At 53.2% G+C, this 20,997-nt stretch overlaps 1 protein-coding gene across 4 annotated transcripts in view; it reads right to left on the bottom strand.

The window, feature by feature from the left end:
- Nucleotides 1-6,242, bottom strand: part of MYH10 (myosin heavy chain 10) — a 95,784-nt gene extending 89,542 nt beyond the window's left edge. For all 4 annotated transcript variants that reach the window (XM_085077990.1, XM_085077988.1, XM_085077989.1 and 1 more), the window contains exons 1-2: nt 6,165-6,242; nt 3,302-3,679 (exon numbers count right to left, since the gene is read on the bottom strand). In XM_085077990.1, coding sequence (XP_084934116.1) covers nt 3,302-3,646 — 345 coding nt within the window. In that variant the 5' untranslated portion in view covers nt 3,647-3,679; nt 6,165-6,242. The remainder of the gene's footprint in view (nt 1-3,301; nt 3,680-6,164) is intronic.
- Nucleotides 6,243-20,997: the final 14,755 nt, after the last annotated feature.

The raw sequence follows: 20,997 nt of genomic DNA on the forward strand, positions 1-20,997 counted from the left end.
TTATTGAATCAACACCCCCAGAAAGTCACCTGGAACTCAATCCACCTTGGGAGAAGGATATTTAAGAATCACCACCAAACCAGTCTGAGCAAAATCATGTTTATTCCAAATCTTCAAAGGATCTCCTAAGCCTGTGGGTATTCCTCCTGGGTGCCCTCCCAGTGAACCACCTCCAGTTCCTGATCTGCAGCTGAAGGATGTCACTAATTCAGGCTGAAGCCAGGATTAAAGCTGGCCACTCCAAAGCAGGGCAGGCACAACAGCTCAGTTTTGAAGCTGAAGAATCAACATTCACAAGCATTTACAGGAACCAAAACCCACTCCAGCAGGATATGAAGGATCAATTTAGAGCATTAGTGATTCAAATGACATGTAATAACCACTGATATCCCTAGAAAAGCACAGGATTTGGGGAAGTTCAGCTGTGAAACACAACAGAGAGTGAAAACTGCAAGCAAAGATAGAAGTAATGAGAAGACAAATAAATCACTGCTGTAGGTAGCTGCATCTTCACAGAACCAGCATTTACACTCAAAATAAACCTTGGGGCAAGAAATGGAAGAGATTATGTTAAAAGTGGAGCAAGAAATTAAGTTATTTCATCTCCAAAGCAAAACTGGGATCATTACAATGTACACCCCAAGCACCCTTCTCAGCAGCTCTTACACAAGTCCTGCTCCTTTTCATGTTCTGTGCTGCCATGAAAAGGCCCCAGAAAGACAGGCCCAAGCACTGACATCATGCCTTTACAAGCCACTGATCTTCCATATTCTCCACTTGTGTTCATCTCCCACAGCACAGCAGTGATGCTCAGAGCCTGAGATCATGTCACTTGGCAGGCATTAGAGATGCTGCAAGTTCCAGAAACTCCTGGCCATCCCTACTTGGCTGTTACATGAAACTCTTGGAAGGGAGCATCACTGCCCAGGTCACTGTGGGCTTTAGTCAGCCTTCCTGTTCCTGCAGCAGCGTCATCCTGGACATGGAGATCACAGACAGATGACTGGACCCACTGGCCAAATCCCTCAACTCATTTGTTGCCTTTCTAGGGATTGAAAGAAAACTTCAGTTGTCATTCTTGCATCTTCCACTTCCCAGAAAGGCAACACTGAATGCTGCCTGTTGGGAAATTCCAGGACACCAAATCAGATTCACCACCCACACCTCAACTGCTTGAGACCAACACCATTAACATTTAAGATTTGTTTGGTTACAATGGGGATGCTAGCTGGAAATCAAACCTTTAACCAGCTCCTGTCAATATGGCCAAACCACCAGAACTCATTTCAGCTCAGTTAACTGTAGCTCTTTTCCTTACACCAGGGAAACCTCAGCAGGAATTGCAGGCAATGGCTCCAGGCTGTGCCAGAAGTGGTGTCACATTCATGACATTCAGGGATCCCAAACAGAGACCCCTGCACTAAAAACCCCACCAGCTTGAGCTCCTTAAGTTTCTCTAGGGCTTCTGAATCTTTTCAAGCATTCATTCCTTGACACTCCTTGCCAATGCTTTTCTCCACACCTTCACAAAACAAGCCAGGTTTTACTTTCAGCCGACAAGCCATTGTTACAGCTGCACTGAACCACTGCTGTTGGCAAGAGCAGCATCCTCCAGCACTGTCCCTGCAACTCAGGCCTCCAGAACAGACCAACAAATCCAGGAGCTTCTTAACCCCAACCAACTTCTCCCAGCTGGGGGCAGGGAGGTCTGTCACAATATCCACATGCACTGATCCCCCTTCGGGGCAGCAGCACCACCAAGCCAAGGAACAAATTCCAGTCTGCCTCAACAGAGAAAGGATGAATCCTTTTGGGATGAGAACAAAGCTAAGTCACCTGTAGGACCTCACAGACTCCACATACATGACCAGCCAGTCTTTCACAAAGGGAGGGCTTGTCAGCCATGCAGAGCACAGTGCTGTACCCTCTGTGTGTGTTCACGAGTGACAGATCTCACCCCATCCCCCAGAAACATCTGTGCCTGTGTTTGCTGGCTGCAGTCCGCACTAGAGCTTGCTGTGACATTTCAGGCCTTCAGATTTTTGACCTTCACAATGAAATGGGGCTATAATAGTTGTAATGAATTCCATAACAGCCATCATTAGGATTGATACACAGGCTGAAAACTTTCGACCTATCAACCTGTTTACTTATAGTTTCTAATCTGGTCCCTATTAATTATCCAGTTAGTTTCCTTTGTAGAAATCACTCCAGAAGTAATTTTTACCCAGCTCTGCTGTGAGCACCTTGGTGTAAGGCCTCGGAAGAGGAAGCTGACAAAGACACACAAATATATTTAAAAAAAAAAAAAACCACTTTGTAGTTGTATATAATTTTTAATAAGTCCTAATATTTTCCAGGGTCAAGCTAAAAAGGTACCCCTAATCCCCAGATGGAGGGGAAAATGAGCCAGCTATCAGGACTAAATAAAATGGATTTAAGCTTCAGTACAAGTGTTTATAAAGTGAACCAAGCATTTAAGCAGATGTTCCATTTTCTTTTCAGACAGAAAGTCTCCTTGTAGCTGTTCCTGACTCCCTGACCCAACAAGTCACTGTGCAATCAGTTTGCCAAGAGAGCAAGAGCTGCTCCCAACTGTAGGCACAGCCCTGGACAGAGCCCAAGGGAGGAGCAGGGTCAGACACAGCACCAAGGGCACTGTGATTCCCAACTCCAGAGCATGATGGTGATAAGCCAGATGTTCAATTAGCGCTTCAAAACCACTGGAAAAAAAAATGCTTTATCTTATTGGTTTATTTTAAGCACTTGAACGCATCCCTTCCTGGCCACTAGGATGATTCTCAGTTCCAAAAAGACATTTTGCATTCCCAGTACTCTCCAACTTCATCTTTTAAATACCAGCAGAGCCTCTTATTGCCATTTTTAATATGCAGCAAGTTAAAACAAGAGATGTGCTCATTCACATGAGCAATTAAAGACAGCAATTCAGCAAAGTGAGGGTTTGTCATCTCCCTTAGCTCAAGGAAGCCACTTGCCACTTCTCACTGGATCAGTTCAGCAGGAGGCAAGTGCTCCAAGGAGCAACATAAGCAGAGACCCCAAGCTGCCATTTCACATTCTGTGGCTGACAGATGATCACAGAATTGTATTATTTGTTTTATGACAGTTCTTGATCTGTACACAGCATAGAAAAAGACCTTGTATCCCCAGCATTTACAGTAGTCCTAAGTATTTAGGCTGCCAAAATCAAAGACAAGACCTACTCAAACCGTAATGGGATGGGAATCAGGTAAGTTCAGCTGAACTAGCACCCAGAATGGATCCCGTAATTAGTACTTACATAGATGAGCCCAGAGTAATAGCGATCCTTTAAATTATGCAATACAGAGGCTTCATTTAAACAGGTTAATTCTGCCATGTCTTCCACTTTAGAGAACTTGGGAGGATTCATCTTCTGAACATCATCTTTATTGACGAGCGCCTTCTTCCCATTCTCCGCCAGTTCAACCAACACCTCATCCCCTTTCTCCTCCTTGATGCTGGCTGCCTCGAAGCCATGGCGCTCTGAGGGGATCCACACCAACTTTTTGGCAGTCCAGTCGGCCTGGGTGGCAGGGTTGTAGATGACAGCCCTGTCCACAAAGAGGTAGCGCTCCGGATCCTCCTGCCCCAACCTCTGTGCCATCCCGGGAAGCGAAGGTGCCCAATCCCAGTTACCCTGTCAGGGGAGAGGGAAAAGCGAGGAGCACGTTACAAACACACCAACCACACTGATCCATGCCGTGAGTGGAGCTGTGGCACAGCAATTAAATGATCCATCACCAATATCTTCTCTGGGAAAAGCAGCATCAGGCATTTGTCCCAGCCTAGAGAAGCTGCTGCACAACTGAGAGCACCTGCTCACACACCTCTGCACAAATCAACACCACACAAAAGTTCAGTGACAGTCAAGTGTAACCCAAAGCCAGGGCAGGACAGCCAGCAAGGACTGGTTCCAGCTGTGCAGCAGCAAGGGAGAGACATCACAGCAGGAGTTGCAAGCAGGAAAAATACACACCTGTGTGCTGGGCTGATAAGGAAACAGAGCAAATGGAGCAGAAGCTTGGCAGTAAACTCAGCTGCAATGAACAGTGAAAAACAAAAATACAGAGATAGATACAAATCCATAAATCCGCTCAGTGGATTCTGCTGCAGAAAACAGAAGGCAGGAAGGATGTGTTTTAAAATGAGGATTTTCAACTACAGACAAGAACTTGGGACACTTGGAGTTCTGCAAGCCATTAAGGCAGCTACCCCTTGCTCACATTCTTCCTGAAAAACTCTGCATTTCTACAGCCTGCTCCTGTTCTCAGTCCTGAGTGCTGACATCACCATATTCCAAAAAATGTCTCCAGATCTCAAGTTTACCTCAAGCCTCAAAACACTGTAAGGAGTGATGCTGGATTTTCCAACGGCTCCACGGGTAATTTGAAGCAGAAAGAAAAACCACTGACTGACAAGAGCCCCTGCACACTCATTTTACCTGTCTGCCTCTATCCAAGAGAGGCCCCTGCCCCTTCTGTAGGCACTGCTGTCATAGCCAGGATTCCTGGAGCTGGCAGATCCCTCTGAAACTGCCCACGGAATGGCAAGGTAAAGCCTGAGCCCACATACTCAGGACTTTAAACATCTTGGTTTGTAACATACAACATCGCTCCTGCATCGTTCCATTGGCTACAGGAGCCTTTTCCAGCAGGTAACCCAAAGGTCAGCTTGGGAACAAAGCAAGGGAGGTTCCCAAACTGCATTTGTCACCTTTCCCACCATGGCACGTGCCCTGCTGGAAATTCTGCAACCCAACCCTCCTGAGAAGAGCATATAATTAAACAGGATAATTGTGTCTCCATCTAAGGCAAAGAGCTTTATCACATTGTCCAACTTCAGCGTAGAGCAAGCATGAAGTCACTGAACCCTTCAGAGGTGCGAGGAGCAGACCCCTTAGCACAGATGGCTTAATGCAAATCAAGATATGATGACTCAACATTTAAAGTGCTTTAGAAGAGCCTCTGAGGGAAAATTTCCATGAACAAAGATGGAATCGCTGAGGGGACACCTTAAGTGATAGCTGAACTCCTCCACCAGGAAAATGAAGGTATTAGTCAATGAATGCTACATGTGGCTCAAGAAGCCCACAGATTAAATAACCCAGCCTTGAAACCCAAGTGAGAAAGGTGACTGTCCCCACTGTGCCAGACTCCAGCCCAAGTTTCAACAAAGCCCTGGAACGCCAGTGCCACCCTGGCACGGCAACACCCCTCGGTGTCAGGTCCTGGCTGCTCCCCGGGCAGGTGTGACACAGCCAGAGGCAGCCAGACTCCGTTTTTACACACCAAGAGGCAGTGAAACCTGAAGGTCAAATAAAGCTCATACGACAAAATTAGCCATTATTGTTCCCCAGCGGAATTAAAGGGTGAAGACCGAAATGAATGCATTCATATATGACTGCATACACCAGTATTACACGAACGGTATAACTGACTTTATAGCAGTTCCTGAGGATAAACCTAAACATCGGGGATCACGAGCACTTTCAGGGTCATTCTGCCTCCCGGGCTTTCAATCCCACAAAGCCCATCTCCAAGGACCCTCTGCAGAAGCAAAGCAAGCTGCAGCTCACCCTACCCAGGGCTCCTCCGCTAACAATGGCATTCAAATGAAACACACAAATGAGCACATTTATCATGCAGGAATCCAGCACTCCCAACAGACGACGTGCGAATAAAGGCAAAAAAAATCCCAAAAAAAGCCCCTACGCGTTCCGAACAAAAGCGGGGCGGGGGGCTCGGCGGGGCCGGGCCGGCGGGGCATCCCCCGGGGCAGGGCGGCCCGAGCAGAGCCCCGGGGCCGCCGCCGCGCTGCCCCTCGCCGGGCCCGAAGGACAAAGAGGCGGCCGCGGGCTCGGCCCGCCGGCGCCCTGAGCGGCCGCAGCCCCGCGCCCCTCGCCCCGGGCCCGCGGGGAAGGCAGAAAATGGCCGCAAACGGCCCCCTCCCCTCACGGCCAGGACCGGCGGCGGCGGGGGGGGGGAGGGCGGCGCGGGCGGGCGGCCCAACAAGGGGGTCTTTGTGTGCCGGGCCCGCCGCCCCCGCCACACCCCCGCCGCGGGCGGGCCCCCGCCGAGCCGCCCCCCGGTGCTCCGGAGCCGCCGCCGGCCCTGCCGCCTCACCTGTGCAGCGCCGGCCGCCGCCCGCCCGCCGCCCGCCGGCTCCGCCGCGCCCGCTCCGCCCCGCGCCCGCCGCGCTCCTTTAGCGCCGCGCCGGCCCCGCCGCCCCCCGCCGCGCCGCCCGCCCCCGCCGCCGCGCGCCGTCCGCCTATTGGTCCGCGCCCGCGTCTGTCAGCGGCCCCGCGCGTTCCCATTGGTCCGCGCCGCGGCCGCTCTCCGGCCACAGCCATAGCAACCTCCGCACGCCGTGGGCCGGCCCGCCCCCGCGCCTCGCCCCGCCCCCGCGGCGCCCATTGGCTCTCGTCACCCCGCAGCGCCGATCTCATTGGACAGCCGCCACGCCCGTCACGGCGGGCCCCGCCCCCGCTGCAGCACGGCCGGCGGGGGCGCGTCCCCGGTGCTGCGGCGAGCGGCGGGCGCGCGCCTCCCCCGCACCCGCCCGCGCGGCCCCGCGGCCCGTCCCTGTCCCTGTCCCCGGGACCGCCACCGGGGATGCGACCGGCATCGGAGCCTGGCTGCGCGGAGCCCGGGCCCGCTTCCCACATGCCCGTCCCGCGGAGCCGGCCGCAGCGCTGGGTGACCGCCCCCGGGTCACTCCCCGGACGGTGGCAGACACGCGGTGTCCCGGGCGATGTGTCCGTGCCGGCTCTGCCGCCCCTCGGCCCCGCTGCCGCAGCCCGCCCGACCCAGCTCCCGTTTCCCCTCCTCAGCCATCCCCCCGGTTTCGGAGCCCTCGCCCGCTGCCGGCACCTCTGTGGGCGCGGCGGGGAGGCGGGAGCTGCAGCGGGCGGCAGCGGCATTTGCGGAGCCGCTGGGAGCCTCGCGGGCTCGCCGGGCTTCGGGAATGGTGCCGGGTGGGTTTCGGGATGCTGCCGGGGGCTGCAGCCGGGGTTCATCTCGCTAAGCTTCCCGGCTCCATGGCCTTGCCTGGCCTTTTCCAGAGCCACTGCCGTGTTCCCTCCCTGCCTGAGCTTGGCGGGAATCGCACGTGGTGCCCTCAGCCCCCGGAACGGGCACGGCCTGTCCCCACAGCGCGGCTGGCTGCAGCCCCCGGGACAGCCCAGAGCCCCAGGGTAGCCGCGACGGAGCTGCAGCTCCTGCCTTTCCCATCCGGACTGGGTGCACAGCGGGGCTCGGAATTAAACCCATTTTGTGAAAGGAATTTGTGTTAGACCCTTCTGACTGCGAGAGGGATGAGGAGCAGAGAGAAGTGGCAGGAGGGAGCATCAAACCTGCCCGGGGGCAGAGCTGGGATCGCGGATCAAACCTGGGAAAGGCTGGGGACAGCAGTAAGGATGTCTCCCATTTTCCATGCGCTTAGGAAGCGGGATTTCTATGATCTCCCTGCCCAAAAGGATGTGTTTCAAATCACACCTGCCATTACAATCCAACGTAGCATTTTTGGATGGGCTGCTGGGTTCTAAAGGAGGCAATCAGACAAACTGGGGAGCCAGGCTGCTGGCATGGCGCTGGGAATCCCTGGCTCATCCCAGCCCATCCTGCACACACATCAGCTCCGGCGCAGCTCCTGGTGCTCGCGTTTCTCTGAAAGTCTCCCTCGTAATTACCATTGCAGTGGGAGGTCTTGCACATCCTGTTTCTCCGAAAATTCAGGGTGTTGACTCGCAGGCAGATGAAAGCCAAAAGGCTCAACTGGTTCCTCCCCTGTGTTTCGCTGTGCAAGGACTGTGCCACTCCCGGGCAGCCGAGCTCTGTGGCCACTGCCCCGAGCAGCCCGAGGCAGCTGAGTGAGGCAACCCCACGTGGACTTTGGGTTGCCTAAGTAGAGGCATGTCCCAGGATTTACACTTTTTCCTTGCCCAGCCATCAGTTCTCCATGAGCTGAGACGCTCAGCCAGTGTTCACAGGGCAACACCAGCTCTGTGGCAGTGCCAGAACTTTCCAACAGAGAAGCCTGATGAGTGTTTTGCTCCCTTTGGAAAGACCACAGGCACAAGGAGCAGCATCAGGAGCAGCACCATCACCAACTGTGGTTCCCCCCTCAGGGCAGCTGAGGGCTCCTGATGGTGCAGCATCCAAACTCCAACACCCTCACGCCCCAGGGCAGCACCTCCACATCTCACTGCTTCCAGAAAACTTCCATTTTTAGACATTCACCATCGTTTAAAAGAGAAATAGAAACACCACCCAGAAAACATTAATCTAGACACAAGCTGTTTGAGGAGTTTAGTTTCTTTTAGGAAATTATTTCCGTGGAAAATCTTTGAGGATCCTGTAGATGCCATGTGGAGCATGACAGGGTACAGCATGGGGTTATTATTTTTATCACACAATTATTTTTATCCAAGCTCGTGTTAGGAAGGAATTCTCCAAAACCACTCAATGTCCTTAACTCATGGAGGGAAAGAAAACATTTCGATCTAACCCAAGAAAAGAAAGAGCAGAGACTGGAAGAAGCAGAAAGAAGCATCTTCCATATAGGATTTTTATTTGAAATAGAAACTCAGCTGGTCATTAATCCTAAAATTGCCCCTGTCCCTTTACACAGGAGACTCCTGATACCGTGGCTACTAGGGCATGCTTAAGGCAAAGCCTGTCCCATGGGTGTTAACAGAGCTGGAACCAGGCAGGTAAATAAGAACCACTTAAGCCTGAAGCAGCTCTTGGTACGTTTAAAAACAACACGGAGAATTTAGGCAAAGAATGCTCCATTAATTTCTAATTTGGAACACTTGCTATTGGTGGTGTGTCCTGTAAAGCTCCTCTCCATACTGGCTGGTGTGTCCCTCCATCCCCAGGCTGGGCAGGACAAACTCCTGAAGGGGAAAACACCCCTGACATCCCACAGCTGCTTGTTCTGTCCCATGTCCTTACAGCATCCACAAATGAGCCAAAAAACCCTCATTCCCTGATTATTTGGCACTTTGGCTTCCTGCAGAGGCTGGTATCCCCCCTTCCCTGCTTTCTGTCTGTGGGAGCTTTTGGATGCATTTCCAAGAGTTACAGACCCAGGTCTGGCCTCCCCCAGGCCCAGCAGAGCAGGACATCTTGGCATCTTTCTGGGTCACATTTGTCCTCCACAGCTTCAAGTCCTGAACAGTGTTGAGCCAGGGTGTAGATTCAATATTTAAATGCAGGAGTTGCATATGCACAGAACAAGGTTTGTGCTTAATGGTGACAAGGGGACACCTAAATAAAATCCATGTGGATTCAGTTTCTAGTTCAAATCCTGACCTGCCACGACTTTGGGTGGCCACAGTACCTCCCCTGCCAAAGGGGAAAGATGCCACTGTGCCCATTTGCCATGTCAGAGATGAGGTCACGTTTGATGCACAAAGTGCTGTGACTCCTTCCAAGGAAGGTGGAGGGAAAGGCAGAATTACTCATGTACAAACTGGCTGCTTTGTTGTGTGGGATCAAAACAGAGAGGTGTAGGAATAAAAGATAAGTTATTCCACGAGAAAATTACTTTATAATAAACATTTCTATGTGAGAAGCTTGAAAGGAATGGGAAATTCAAGCCTCATGCTTGATGCTTGAGTTTCAAAGCTTTCTGAGCTGTGCTAAATGGCAGTAAGATGAGGTTACATTTATTTCTTGCAGCAGACTGTCCTCCAGGGCCACACCGGTTATTTTATCTCGTGTGTCAATAGGAAACGTTCCCAAACAGGAGGTGTTCACATAGGGATCAGCACCAAACATGAGCTCCATTGTCTCACCCAGCATATATTTCAGTCCTGGAGAGTTTGAAAAGTTCACTAAATCAGGAATGGAAAGTCTGCTCCTTCCTTTCAAAAGGGGATTGCACAAGAGTTGGTTGGCCAGGCTGCTGTGAACCTGATGTCACATCAGCAGAAATAGCCACCTCTGCAGGGAGTGAGTCAAGGCCTGAGCTGCAGAGGGACAGATTTGCATTCATTCTGAGCACACCTCGACAGCCCTGCAGACATTTCCACACAGGCTGTGCTGGAAGCTGAGACATTGCATGGAGCATCTCGAGCCTCCTCGAGCAGGAAGGGCTGGAGCAGAGGACAGGGCTGAGATCCATCTCAGATCATGCTCCAGTCATGCAGGAGCAGGACCTGGGAATACACAGGGAACTGTGCTCAGCTGGTTTTCTCTCTTCTTTCCCTTCCCTCCACCCATCACTCTGGGAAGCAGTGGAACCTGGGAAGGTAGAGCAGGATTTTCTCAGCTATGCCGTACACTCTCCGTGCAAGAGTTTGCTATGCAGGGCTCTTCCCTCGAGGAAAAGGAGAGCTCATTCCCAAGTGTCAGCTTAAAACCATCCAGAAATCTGAACCTCCGTTCTCCCCTTGGAATTTGTCTGCCAGATCTGCCTTTCCCCACCCCACTCACCACGCCCTGGGATCGGAAATGTCCCAGGAAAACCACCTACACCCGGTTTGGGAAGCTGCCATGGTAACTTCTGTCTGACCAAGAGCTGCCAATTCACCAGGCTGGACTCTAATCCCAGTTACACCACTTTAGACTGATGAAGCATTTATCACTAGCTGTATTGTTTTTAAGGGAAATTATTTAGCCATCATATAGTGGAAAGGCCAGAAGGAGGTTTTGTTAGGCATCTTAGGATCAGAGGGTAAATCAAGCAGGATGGACGTCAAAAAGATCATCTAGGTCAACCTCGTTAGGATTTTTCAGACTTAAAAGAAATAGAGAATGGTGGAGGTTTCCCATGGAGCCACTTGCAAAGGGCACATTTCCCTGGGGATCTCTGCCTTGTCCAGCACTGGCCTTTACTCAGCACAACTGCAGGATTAGGTGTGTGGATGCCAGCAGGATGAGCATGTCATGCATAGCTCTCCTGATGGGAAAGATTCCCCTCCTCACATTTTGGCTGTGGGGTTTGTTTGTAGCCTGGTTTCTCACGCCCCATCTCATTTCCCACAGACAGGGCTCAGTCCTGCTGCAGCACCCACCACCCTGCCTGGAAGCTCTGTTTATCCCCTGTCCCTCTGCCCACACTGCAGGGGGAAACTAAATGTCCCATAAAATGGGGAAATAAATGCCCCAAAAAGGGGGGAACTAAATGCCCCATTTGTATCTGGGCAATGCCAGCAGGATTATCTGACATTTGTTGTACACAAATGCAGAAGTGATGCCAAGGCACACAGTTTCCCTGCATGGCCCAGGGTTTGTCACCACCCTGCAGTGGCCCTTGGCTGGGCTGAAGGGACCAAATCTTTCCTCTTGAGCCAGAGCCTCCATTCAAGACCAATCACTCCGTTGGGGAGAAGACTTAACTAAACCCTGTGGCTAGCACAGGTTTTTCCCATGAGAATTTTTCTTGTGTTTTATAAATAAAGATAAAGTTTGGATGTTGTTGGAACAGTGTCCCAGAACTTGGGCAGTGCAGGCCTGGCCAATCAGGCCTGGGGGAAGGCTTCTGACTGACCAATCTGGGTGACTTTTGAAAACTCTATGTATATGATGAAATCAAAACAATAAAGGTCATTCCTTCTTGCCACTGAGAACTGGTGCCTTCATTACTCTGCTAGCTGCTCGACAGCGACAAAACCCATCAATTTTTTACCCAATTAAGGGATCAACAAAGAGGAAAGAGTGTGGAAAAGTTCCCATCAGAGCCCTTGATGGAAGCCCTGGCCATGTCCTGTGGGCCAGGAGAAAAGCATGGCAGAGCAGGCTGTTCTCTGCAGGAGTGGGGGCCATGCCATGCTGGGGAGTGAGGGGACACAGGCCAGGGCTGTCCCAGGTGTCCCCCAGCCCTTGGGCTGTACTGCTGGAACACGGTGGGACCCACCCTGCCAACCCAGCCTCTCCCTGCACATTCCAGCTCCACGTCCCCCCTGCCCTCAGAGGCTCTTCCAGTGCTCAAATGTGCCATGAAGGAGAAAAACCCTTCAGAGCCCCCTCTGAGGAGGACACCCAAGAACTGAGTGAGGACAGCATCCAAGAGCCCAGAGGAGAATCTTCCACCAGGAGTGGAGATCTGATGGCTGCTGGGGTGCCTGGAGAGCCTGGGCCCTGTTTTTAGAGACAAATAATGCATTTGGGATGTCTCCCTGCCTTGTGAGAAGGTGTGAGCTCCTCAGGGCCCACCTGAGGAAGGCACAGACATTGTCCAGTGCACCAGCAGGTCCCACCACACCACCAGCAGTGTCCAGGGCCAGCAGCAACTTCAGCTCCTTCAGACCTGACCACAAGAGCTTGTGTCTGCCTAAACAACCACAGGAAAGCATTCCCAAGCCCTGCCTCGTGTTTGGACATGGGGCACAGGTACTGCCAGCTCCCCTAACCTTGTACAACCCTCTCACACTTCAAAAGTGTTTGTTTGCAGGGCCAGGCTGCAGCCTCTCAGCAGCCCCAGTGCCCTGCAAGCGGCGAGTGATGGCATGCAGGGTTTGCCCAGGCAATTCCAGCATACTGGGGGTTTTCCCAGCTTCACTAGGAGCCTCCTGTTAGACTCTGCAGTTTTTAATTGGGGCTGATTTACGGCATTTTTATTGCTGCAGACAGCCAGCAGTTGGCACAGCAGGCAGCTTTAATATTACTTTTGCATTTTGTTATTGAATCACCAGCTTGGAAGGCAATTGTGGGGCTTTTTATAGCTGCAGCCTGGCACCACAGCTCCTCGCTGGGCTTTGCAGAGCTCAGTGTGCCCCTCGGGGCCAGCGGGAGCACGGCCAGCTGACCAGCAGAGCACCCGAGCACCGGGCAGGGGTGTGTGGGAGCAGCTCAGGAGCCAGCCCTGCCCAGCAGCTCCAGAACCACTCTTCAGCCACTGCTCTGTACTGGCCTGCAAGGTTGACCTTGACGTTCCTGAAAACCTGGAGATTTTCACCATCCCAGGGTGCAAAATGCAGCTTCTGCTGTGGAACCTGTTACTTGGAGCTCCTGGTCACCCCCAGCTCAGGGCAGCTCGGAGGCTGAGCAGAGGAGTCTGTCCCAGCTGCTGTCACCCTCCTGTGTCCAGCAGAGACTGTGACAGGCACAGTGGCTGTAGGATGTGTCTGCTGCTGTAGCTCACACTTTCCATTCATGGTATCACTGTTTTTCTTGGTCTCACAGGCACGAAGGATCTCTGTCCTGCTCCAGTTCATTTCTGTGCAGGGCTGTGATAATGTGTGCCTGAGAGGGAGAAGGGTGTTCTTCTGTTATCACTTTGTCACACACAGTTTGGTTTATCATATTCCATTCAAAGGAGCCCACTGGCCTTCTCAAATCACCTGCATGGTTATTCACCTTGGGCTTGAAAGCAGGAGGGTCTGACCTGGTGGACACCAGCTGGAGAAACCCTCTCCCCTGGAAAGCCAGCAGCTGAGTGCAGTGCCTGCGAGCTGGAAGCTAAATTCTCACTGGGGAATGTCCCTGCTGGAGCAGGGGGAGCAGTCAGCATCCCTATTGCAGCACTCCAGCTCTTGGGGGGAAACAGGGAGTTCCCTTGGCAGCCAGGCTCACCCTGGGATGGCAGCCCACAGCCACCGCCTCATTCAATCTCATTGAATCCAATTTAATGATTGACTGAACCCTGCTGGTTTAATTAACAAGCCAATACTCAGCTATCAGCTGCTCAGTGAGTTTGTAACTCATACGCCAGCCCCTTCCCTGGGCTGGGGAGGGAGGGTGGGGGATCGATCCCAGCCATCCCAGTGGACAAAGTGCCTGGGGCAGGTGAGGATGAGCAGGCTGAGCAGCAGTTATCCCCTGGCACAGCCCACACAGCACATCAGTGCTGCCTCAGCCCTGACCTCACACAGGCTTCCCTCGGGAAGCCAAAGGGAAAAGGAGCTTGTATGCCCCTGTTAGAGTCAGGGCGTGTCCCCTTTGTGGCCTGAACATTGGGATCCTGCTGGCAGTGTCTGGTCCCTTCCAGGCACTGTGCTGTGCAGGTGTCCCTTGTCCCCAGGCCACAGCCCCCAAAGGATCACAGAATCATAAGGATTGGAAGGGACTGGCGATTATCCAGTCCAGCCCCCCTGCCAAGGCAGGATCACCTCGAGCAGGTGACACAGGAACTCACCCAGGTGAGGTGTGAATGCCTTTGGCTGATGGGAAGGGCGGTGATGTGGTGAAGTGTCCCCAGCTGCCAGATGGCGACCTGCAGCAGCTGCCTGGGCAACATGGGAAAAGCCTCAGTCTCCCCTACCCAGCGTGAGCAATCCAGAACTGGCAAAGGGCTGGAGCAGAGCACTCCCTCACCAACCCCAGCAGGCACAGCTCAGCCATGGGGTGACTTCTAAAATACCTCCAGTGCTTTTTCCCGCCCTGCGAATGGTGCTGGGTGGAGCTCTGGTAATGGAAAATGCAGGTACTGCCATGGGAAGAGTGGGAGAAAACCACAGCCCAGAGCTTGGAGCTCTTGGGTGCCACAGAAATGGGTGCCAGAAATGCAGAGTACAGTTCCTACAGGTGACATCAGGGCTGAAAGGGCAGAGCACCTGGCTGCAGCCAACGTGGCCATCCCACCCCTCTCATCAGCACAATCTATTCCCATGATCATCTCGCAGTTCCTCTGAAACCAGCCATTTCCATGGTCCTATCCCTGTTCCTGTGAGCATCTCCCCATCCCCATGGCCATCACCCTGCTCCCACACAGGCAGCATTCCCAAATCCCACTGTGGCATAGGCACAGCCTGTGTTAGAAGGATGGAGAAGCCAGGGACCAACAACACACTCCTCAATGCTTGCTCCAGCTCACAGACAGAGGGGGAATGAGCACCATAGAGGCCATGCTTGGTAGAGCTTTAGGATGAAGAAGACAAAGGTGATTTGCAAATGATTCAATGATTTTGTTTTTAATTGGACTCGTGCCTTTCCTCACCTGTTTAAGATGGATGAGATTGGTCTGAGCCTCTGAAAGGGCTGTTTGTAAAACAAACAAGCAGGCTATTAATTATCCTGGATGTGAACCTTGCTTGTCTTTGCCTTGGCTGGAAGGCACTGTAGGAAGGTCTGCTGCTCCTCAGGGATGAACCCTGCTGGGTTGAGGTAACCAGGTGCTGTTCCTGGTGCAGGGATCTGTATCAGCACAGGAGCAGCTGCAACCACCTCCATTTAACCCATCCACAGCCCCATGGAACAGAGCCCACACAGCCCAGTGGCACCAGTTTAATGAGCCTATCTGGCACAGGAATTTAAGGTCATCAGCAGATGAAGCCACTGTGACCTCCCCCACCCCTGCTGAAGGACCCTAGTGCTGAGTATTTAACGGAGACTCCCTTCCTCTGCGTGCATTTACACCCTGGGGTTTAAAGAGGCTGAAATGAATGTCTTTTTGGTAGCTCAGCCTTTTGTCATGGTTTATTTATTTATTATTTCTTAGTTGACATGTTATATGTGTGCTGTTATTCAGTCACCAGCAGGGTGGAAGCTAAACCTGATTCTAGAAAGAATAAAATGCCCTTTTTCTGTGTTGTTTTCCACTGGAACAGCCTCTGCAGGTGCTGCTGTGCCTGCAGGGCAGAGAGTCAAGGGATTTTTCAATGTTAAATCATGTGGAAATCAGCATAGAGGGGGAGTGTTCATACAGGGACTGTGTTTGAATAGTGCTGAGCAATGATGGGTTTGCATGGTGCAAAGAACACCAAAGGAGATGAAACAGCACAGAAGGAATGAGCAGAGCTTCGAGGTGAAGGAATCCCCTAATTCCAGCCCTGCAGCAAAGCAATGAGAAATCACTGACAAAAAACACTGTGGCCATTGCACCCAAGGGCCACTCTCAGCTCCGGGGGCATGGAAATCCCTGGGAGAGAGCAAAGTCACTATTTGAGGGTGTGTAAAGCCCCCACCTTGAGCAAGCTCAGGGTAACTGTGTCACCACCACATCCAGGCAATTCCCAAGCGTTTTGAAGGGTGGCAGCCCATGCAGCAGGGAACAGAGCTCGTGATTCACAGCAGGACATGCAGCCAGTGGGGGTTTAATACACACATCCTGGTCAGGAATTTCATTTTTCCATGAGGCTCTTTCCCCTCCATCCTCCCGTTTCAATTTAAATTCTCTGTCAGGGTCCCAAAAGAGGCCAATCTTCACCCCCAGCTGAACGTCTGCAGGACCTGTAATGAGTTAGGGCTGAATTGCTGCCAGCCCTTCTGGTAATGTTTAGAGAGGCCCTGGATCCTGGCCAGACCCCAGTGCTGGGGAGGAGAGAAAGGCAGAGCCTGACAGGAGTGAAGATATTGCAGGATGTCTGGGAGACAATCCCACTCCTGCTAATATCACAACCCTCGGCAGCAGAGCCATAAACAGGGAAAGGCTGATGGGCTCTCTCGCAGCCAAAAGACCCTTCAAAGCCTGGGAGGCAGAATGTGATTTATTTGTTTCTCGTCTTTAAAAGTGCACTTACTTGAAGGCATCTTGTGGGGGTCAAGATTTCAAATCTTCCTGTGTTTTTGGTTTGGTTTGGGTTTTTTTTTGAGGAGGGAAACAGCCCTTTTCAGAAGCTTGGTGTAGCCACAAACTGGGCAGGCCCTGTTCAGCAGAAGATGGTTTCACACTCTGTGCTCCCAGCCCAGGTTTTCCACAGGAGCCAGCTGAAAGTGCTGCAAAAGAGGGAATTTCCAGCAGCCTCCCACGAGCTGGATCCACTGAGGACTCTCTGCCTGAAGTGCAGGTGTGGGATTGGTGTGGCCAAGCCTGACCGAATGGCCCACAGCTCCCCGTTCAGCAGCACTGCAGCTCTCCCTGCAGCCACCCATGTCCCAAACAAGAGGTGCCAGGAGGAGGGGGATGTGGCCCCTGCAGAGGGGTCAGGAAATGGCCCTTCAGCCCCTGGGTTCTTGAAGCTGGGGAGAAACCAGATGGATTTCCAGAAGAGCTGAGGAGAGGCAGCAGCCTGAGATGCCACTCAGGTCCTGTTTGGAAATCAGGGCTCCAGGCTCAGGAGGTGAAGGAATCTCCTAATTCCAGCCCTGCAGCAAAGCAATGAGAAATCACTAACAAAAACCACTAGGGACTGGGATGTTCTGGCAATCACAGGGCTCAGGGAGATGGGGTTAAACAGGCCCCAGGGACCCCCAGGGCATGCTGTGGCTGCGGGGACAGGCTGCAAATGCATCCCTTCACACTCCGCAGCTCCTCTGGGAGAAATCCCGGGTTCTTTGGTGAGGGCTCAGCCCTGCACCACAGCCCAGGGCCAGGCCACCTCCACGGTCACAGTGTCACTGTGTCTGAAGCTGCTTTGGCTGCCTTGCTTTTCCCTGCCCCTGCTTCCAAAGGCTTTTTTCTCTGCCTGCCCGTGTGCTCCCAGCACGTCCCTTCAGGGCTGGGGTGGCACAGCAGCACAACTCACCACTCCACATCTCTGCACAACAGCCAGGAAAGCTTTCCTAGCTCAAGGATAACTGCAGGCTATCCCACACCCGATTCAGGAATCACACATGAGTGAGGAAGGATCTCCATCCCCCCCGTTTTTCTGTGCCCCATTAAAGTTGCCCACCCTGCCGTGCTCCCTGGACCTGCTCCTCCCAGGCACTGGCACCTCAGCAAGTCCTGTGGCAGCACCTGGGTGTCCATGAGCTACCTCGGTGTCTCACACCTCCTCCCCCAGCCTCTCCTCCCAGGAATGCTGTGAATGCAAAAGCCGACAGCTGCCCAAACCAGCTTTTACCCTTATATAGTATCTGCTTACACTCTTCCCTCCTGGAAGCGGGGCTGGAAAAGCCTGATGACAATGTGGAAAGATAAAGGCTGCTGCCAGAGAGGGGATAAATATTTGTCATTTTCCATCACTTGGTAAGAGGCATCAAGGATCACAGGCAACCTGCAATCAAACCGGATTCCGATCTGATTAACCCCTGCTCTGCCGGCCTCCCCCTCCTGCACCCACCCACCTGTGGAGCCGCGGCTCCGGAGGGGTTAACCCTCCTCCATCAGGGAGCAAACTGTCACCGGGGATTAATTGCAAATCCCAAGGCTTCACGCGGTGCTCCGGTGGCTGCAGGGCTGGATGCAAACAGCGGGTGACAGCTGGAAGTGGGGAGGTGTCTGTCCCTGAGCCCTTGCTGGCACATCCCGGCGTGCTGGGGAGCTGCTGTCCCAAGGAGCAGGACAGAAGTCCTGCTGACTGTCCCAGCTGGGAAGGAGGGAGGGCTCTGGGGAAGGTATTCTAAAGGTTTTAGTCTACTTCTCATTATCCTGCTCTGATTTTGCTAGCAATGAATTCAGTTAATATCTCTCACTTGAGCCTGTTTTGCCTGTGATGGCACTTGCTGAGTGATCTCTCCTGCTCCTTATCTCAAGTCCAGTCGAAGCCTCACTTTCCATGCACTCATCCCCTTCATGGGGCTTGTCCCATGTCCCTGGAGCTGGCACGAGTCTGGCTGCACATTCCCTGTGTCCCCTGAGCACCAGGGCTGTGCCTGCCAGCTCCTATTCCCAGCCAGCCCCTGAGCTTCTCCAGTCTCCCCAGCACAGGCTGCAGCGCTCTGGTCCCCACTTGGACAGTGCTGCTGTCACCAAATGTGTCCCTGCGGCAGAAACATTTGTCCCCCAGCTGGGCAGCATCCCTGGCTGAAACCTGCATGGGAAAGGGCATGGATGCAGCCAGTCTGGAGCCAGGTCTGCTCCCAGCAGGGTTCTCCCTCCAACACTGCAGCCATTCCAGGGCCCAGAGCACCCAACCCCAGCTCTCTGCCAGCTCAGACTGATTGTTCACATTTTCCACCTTCCCTTCATAGGCACAAAAATTAAATATTTTCTTTTTTCAGTCCTCTGACTCTCTGTTTCTCTGAAACATCCTCATTGCTGCTCAGGAATAACCAAAATCTGGATGTGCAGGGGGAGGAACATGTGCAGGCAGGCTCGACCACACACAACCCGACCCAGGAGCTGGGAGCAAATGGATTTGTTAATTCACAGTTACATTCCCCCTTTTCCCGTGCTTTGCTGGAGGTGCTGCCCCTGCTCCACAGTGACACACAGGAATGATACACCCACTGTGGCTGGATTAGATGAAATCCACTTTTAAAGATCTGATTCATTTCTCCCCTCCCTGGCTTCACTACAGGTGTTTTGTGCCTGATCTCTGCATTCCTGACATGCTTGGAATTCCCTGATGCTTAACCTCAGATCAGAATTTCCTGGATTTGTAACATTTGGGTTTAAGTGAGTGGCAATGACCTTGTGCAATTATTCCCCCCAAGCTACTGCTATTTGAGCCCCTCCATAACTCCAGCTTGATACCATTTTTGCATGTAACTTACAAATTTGCTTGATGCCAAATCAGCCTCCAGAGTCTCAGCTCTGTCTTTCTGTTCAAACCCCTGTAATATGCCAGATCTTGTGTTGAAAAGAGTGGCTTTAGTCAGGAATCTCTCCCTCTCACACACACGTGTTGTGCAGCTTGGTGGGATGCAGACCTGGAGCACATCTGAACTTCCTCCAGCTCCCACCAGCACTCTAACCTCTCATCCCACAGCCACGAGTGTCCCACGGGGACAGCTGACACCTCCAGGGAGCTCTGGCTCACTCCCAGCCATTAGTTCTTTCTTTCCTGGCACTGAAGAAGTCCCTTAAATATTTTGAAGCTGCTGAACCTTGGTGCAGAGCTCACAAGGATGCTGGTCTGGGGGCCACATGTTGAGCAGGGGTGAGGCAGCTCCAGAGGCTGCTCAGGATGTTGTTGCTTTATGTCAGGTGAAAATCTGGTCTCTGCTGCTTGTAGAAGTTGTGTTTCCTGGGAATAACTGCAGAGCAGGTGGGTAAAGGGTGAAAGCCTGGAAGCTCTTGAAGGCAAATACCCACTGTGGAAATGTGTGAAAGTCTTCTCAGGGAGAATCCCTTCACCGAAAGGGTGGCCAGGAATGGGAAGGAACTCCTCAGGGATGTGTGGTGTCCCTGGAGGAGTCCAAGGGGTGCCTGGATGTGGCACTCAGTGCTCTGGGCTGGTGACAAGGTGGGGATTGGGCACAGCTTGGACTCTATGGTCTTGGAGGTCTTTTCCAACCTCAGTGATGCTGGGATCCTGTGTGTGTTTTGGTGTGGATCAGTTCCAATCCCAACCCGGGCAGGAGAAGGGCTGGTGGCTCTGGCTGGCTGTGCCCGTGGGGATGGAGGATGCAGAGTGGTCCCAGCAGTGGTGGGGTGGCCAGGATGCCCCACTGGCACAGGAACTAGACTGAATTTCACCCCTAGCATGGGATGGTGTGGTCCTACCCTTCCTGCATGCCAGCAGGAATTGCCCCGCTGGGCTGCCTGGTGGAAAATCAGCAGGATCAGGGCCAGGGCTGAGTCACGGCAGCACGACCTGCCCCACGCCCTGCCCCTGCTCGCTCAGCGGCTTCCTATCGCCTGGGATCGCTTCCCATCGCCTGGAATCGCTTCCCATCGCCTGGAATCGCTTCCTTGCAGGAGCTGCTGCCGGAGAATGGCACTCAGCAAGTCTGAGCAGCCCCACGCCCTGCCTGCAGCTCAGCCTCCCCTGACCTGCTCGGCCGGGGATGATCCTGGCCGGGGATGTGCTGGAGAGGAAGAGGAGGAGGTGTTGATCCAGGACCCATCCCAGTAGCGGAGAGGGGGTGGAGCTGCTGCCTCACCCCTCACCATGGCCACTGTCCCCTGTGGGCAGCCCTGGGTGGGACCCTGCTCGTGGCCTTTGTGGAGACACTGCAGAGGCTGGCAGACATCTCAGACCAGGATTTGCCCAGGTCCCCCTCTGCCCAGCCCAAATCCCACTCTGCCCAGCCCAGATCCCACTCTGCCCATCCCAGATCCCACTCTGCCCAGCCCAGATCCCACTCTGCCCAGCCCAGATCCCACTCTGCCCAGCCCAGATCCCACTCTGTCCAGCCTCCAAAGCAGCCCAGCCGGTGCTCTTGCCCAGGATCACATGCTTGGTGCCTTCCACAGTCCACAGTCCCCTCTCCTGCCCCCAAAGCCTTCCCTGGGATGTGGCAC

This window comes from Lichenostomus cassidix, chromosome 18, assembly GCF_008360975.1.
Source record: "Lichenostomus cassidix isolate B80296 chromosome 18, HeHo_3.0, whole genome shotgun sequence".
NCBI lineage: Eukaryota > Metazoa > Chordata > Aves > Passeriformes > Meliphagidae > Lichenostomus > Lichenostomus cassidix.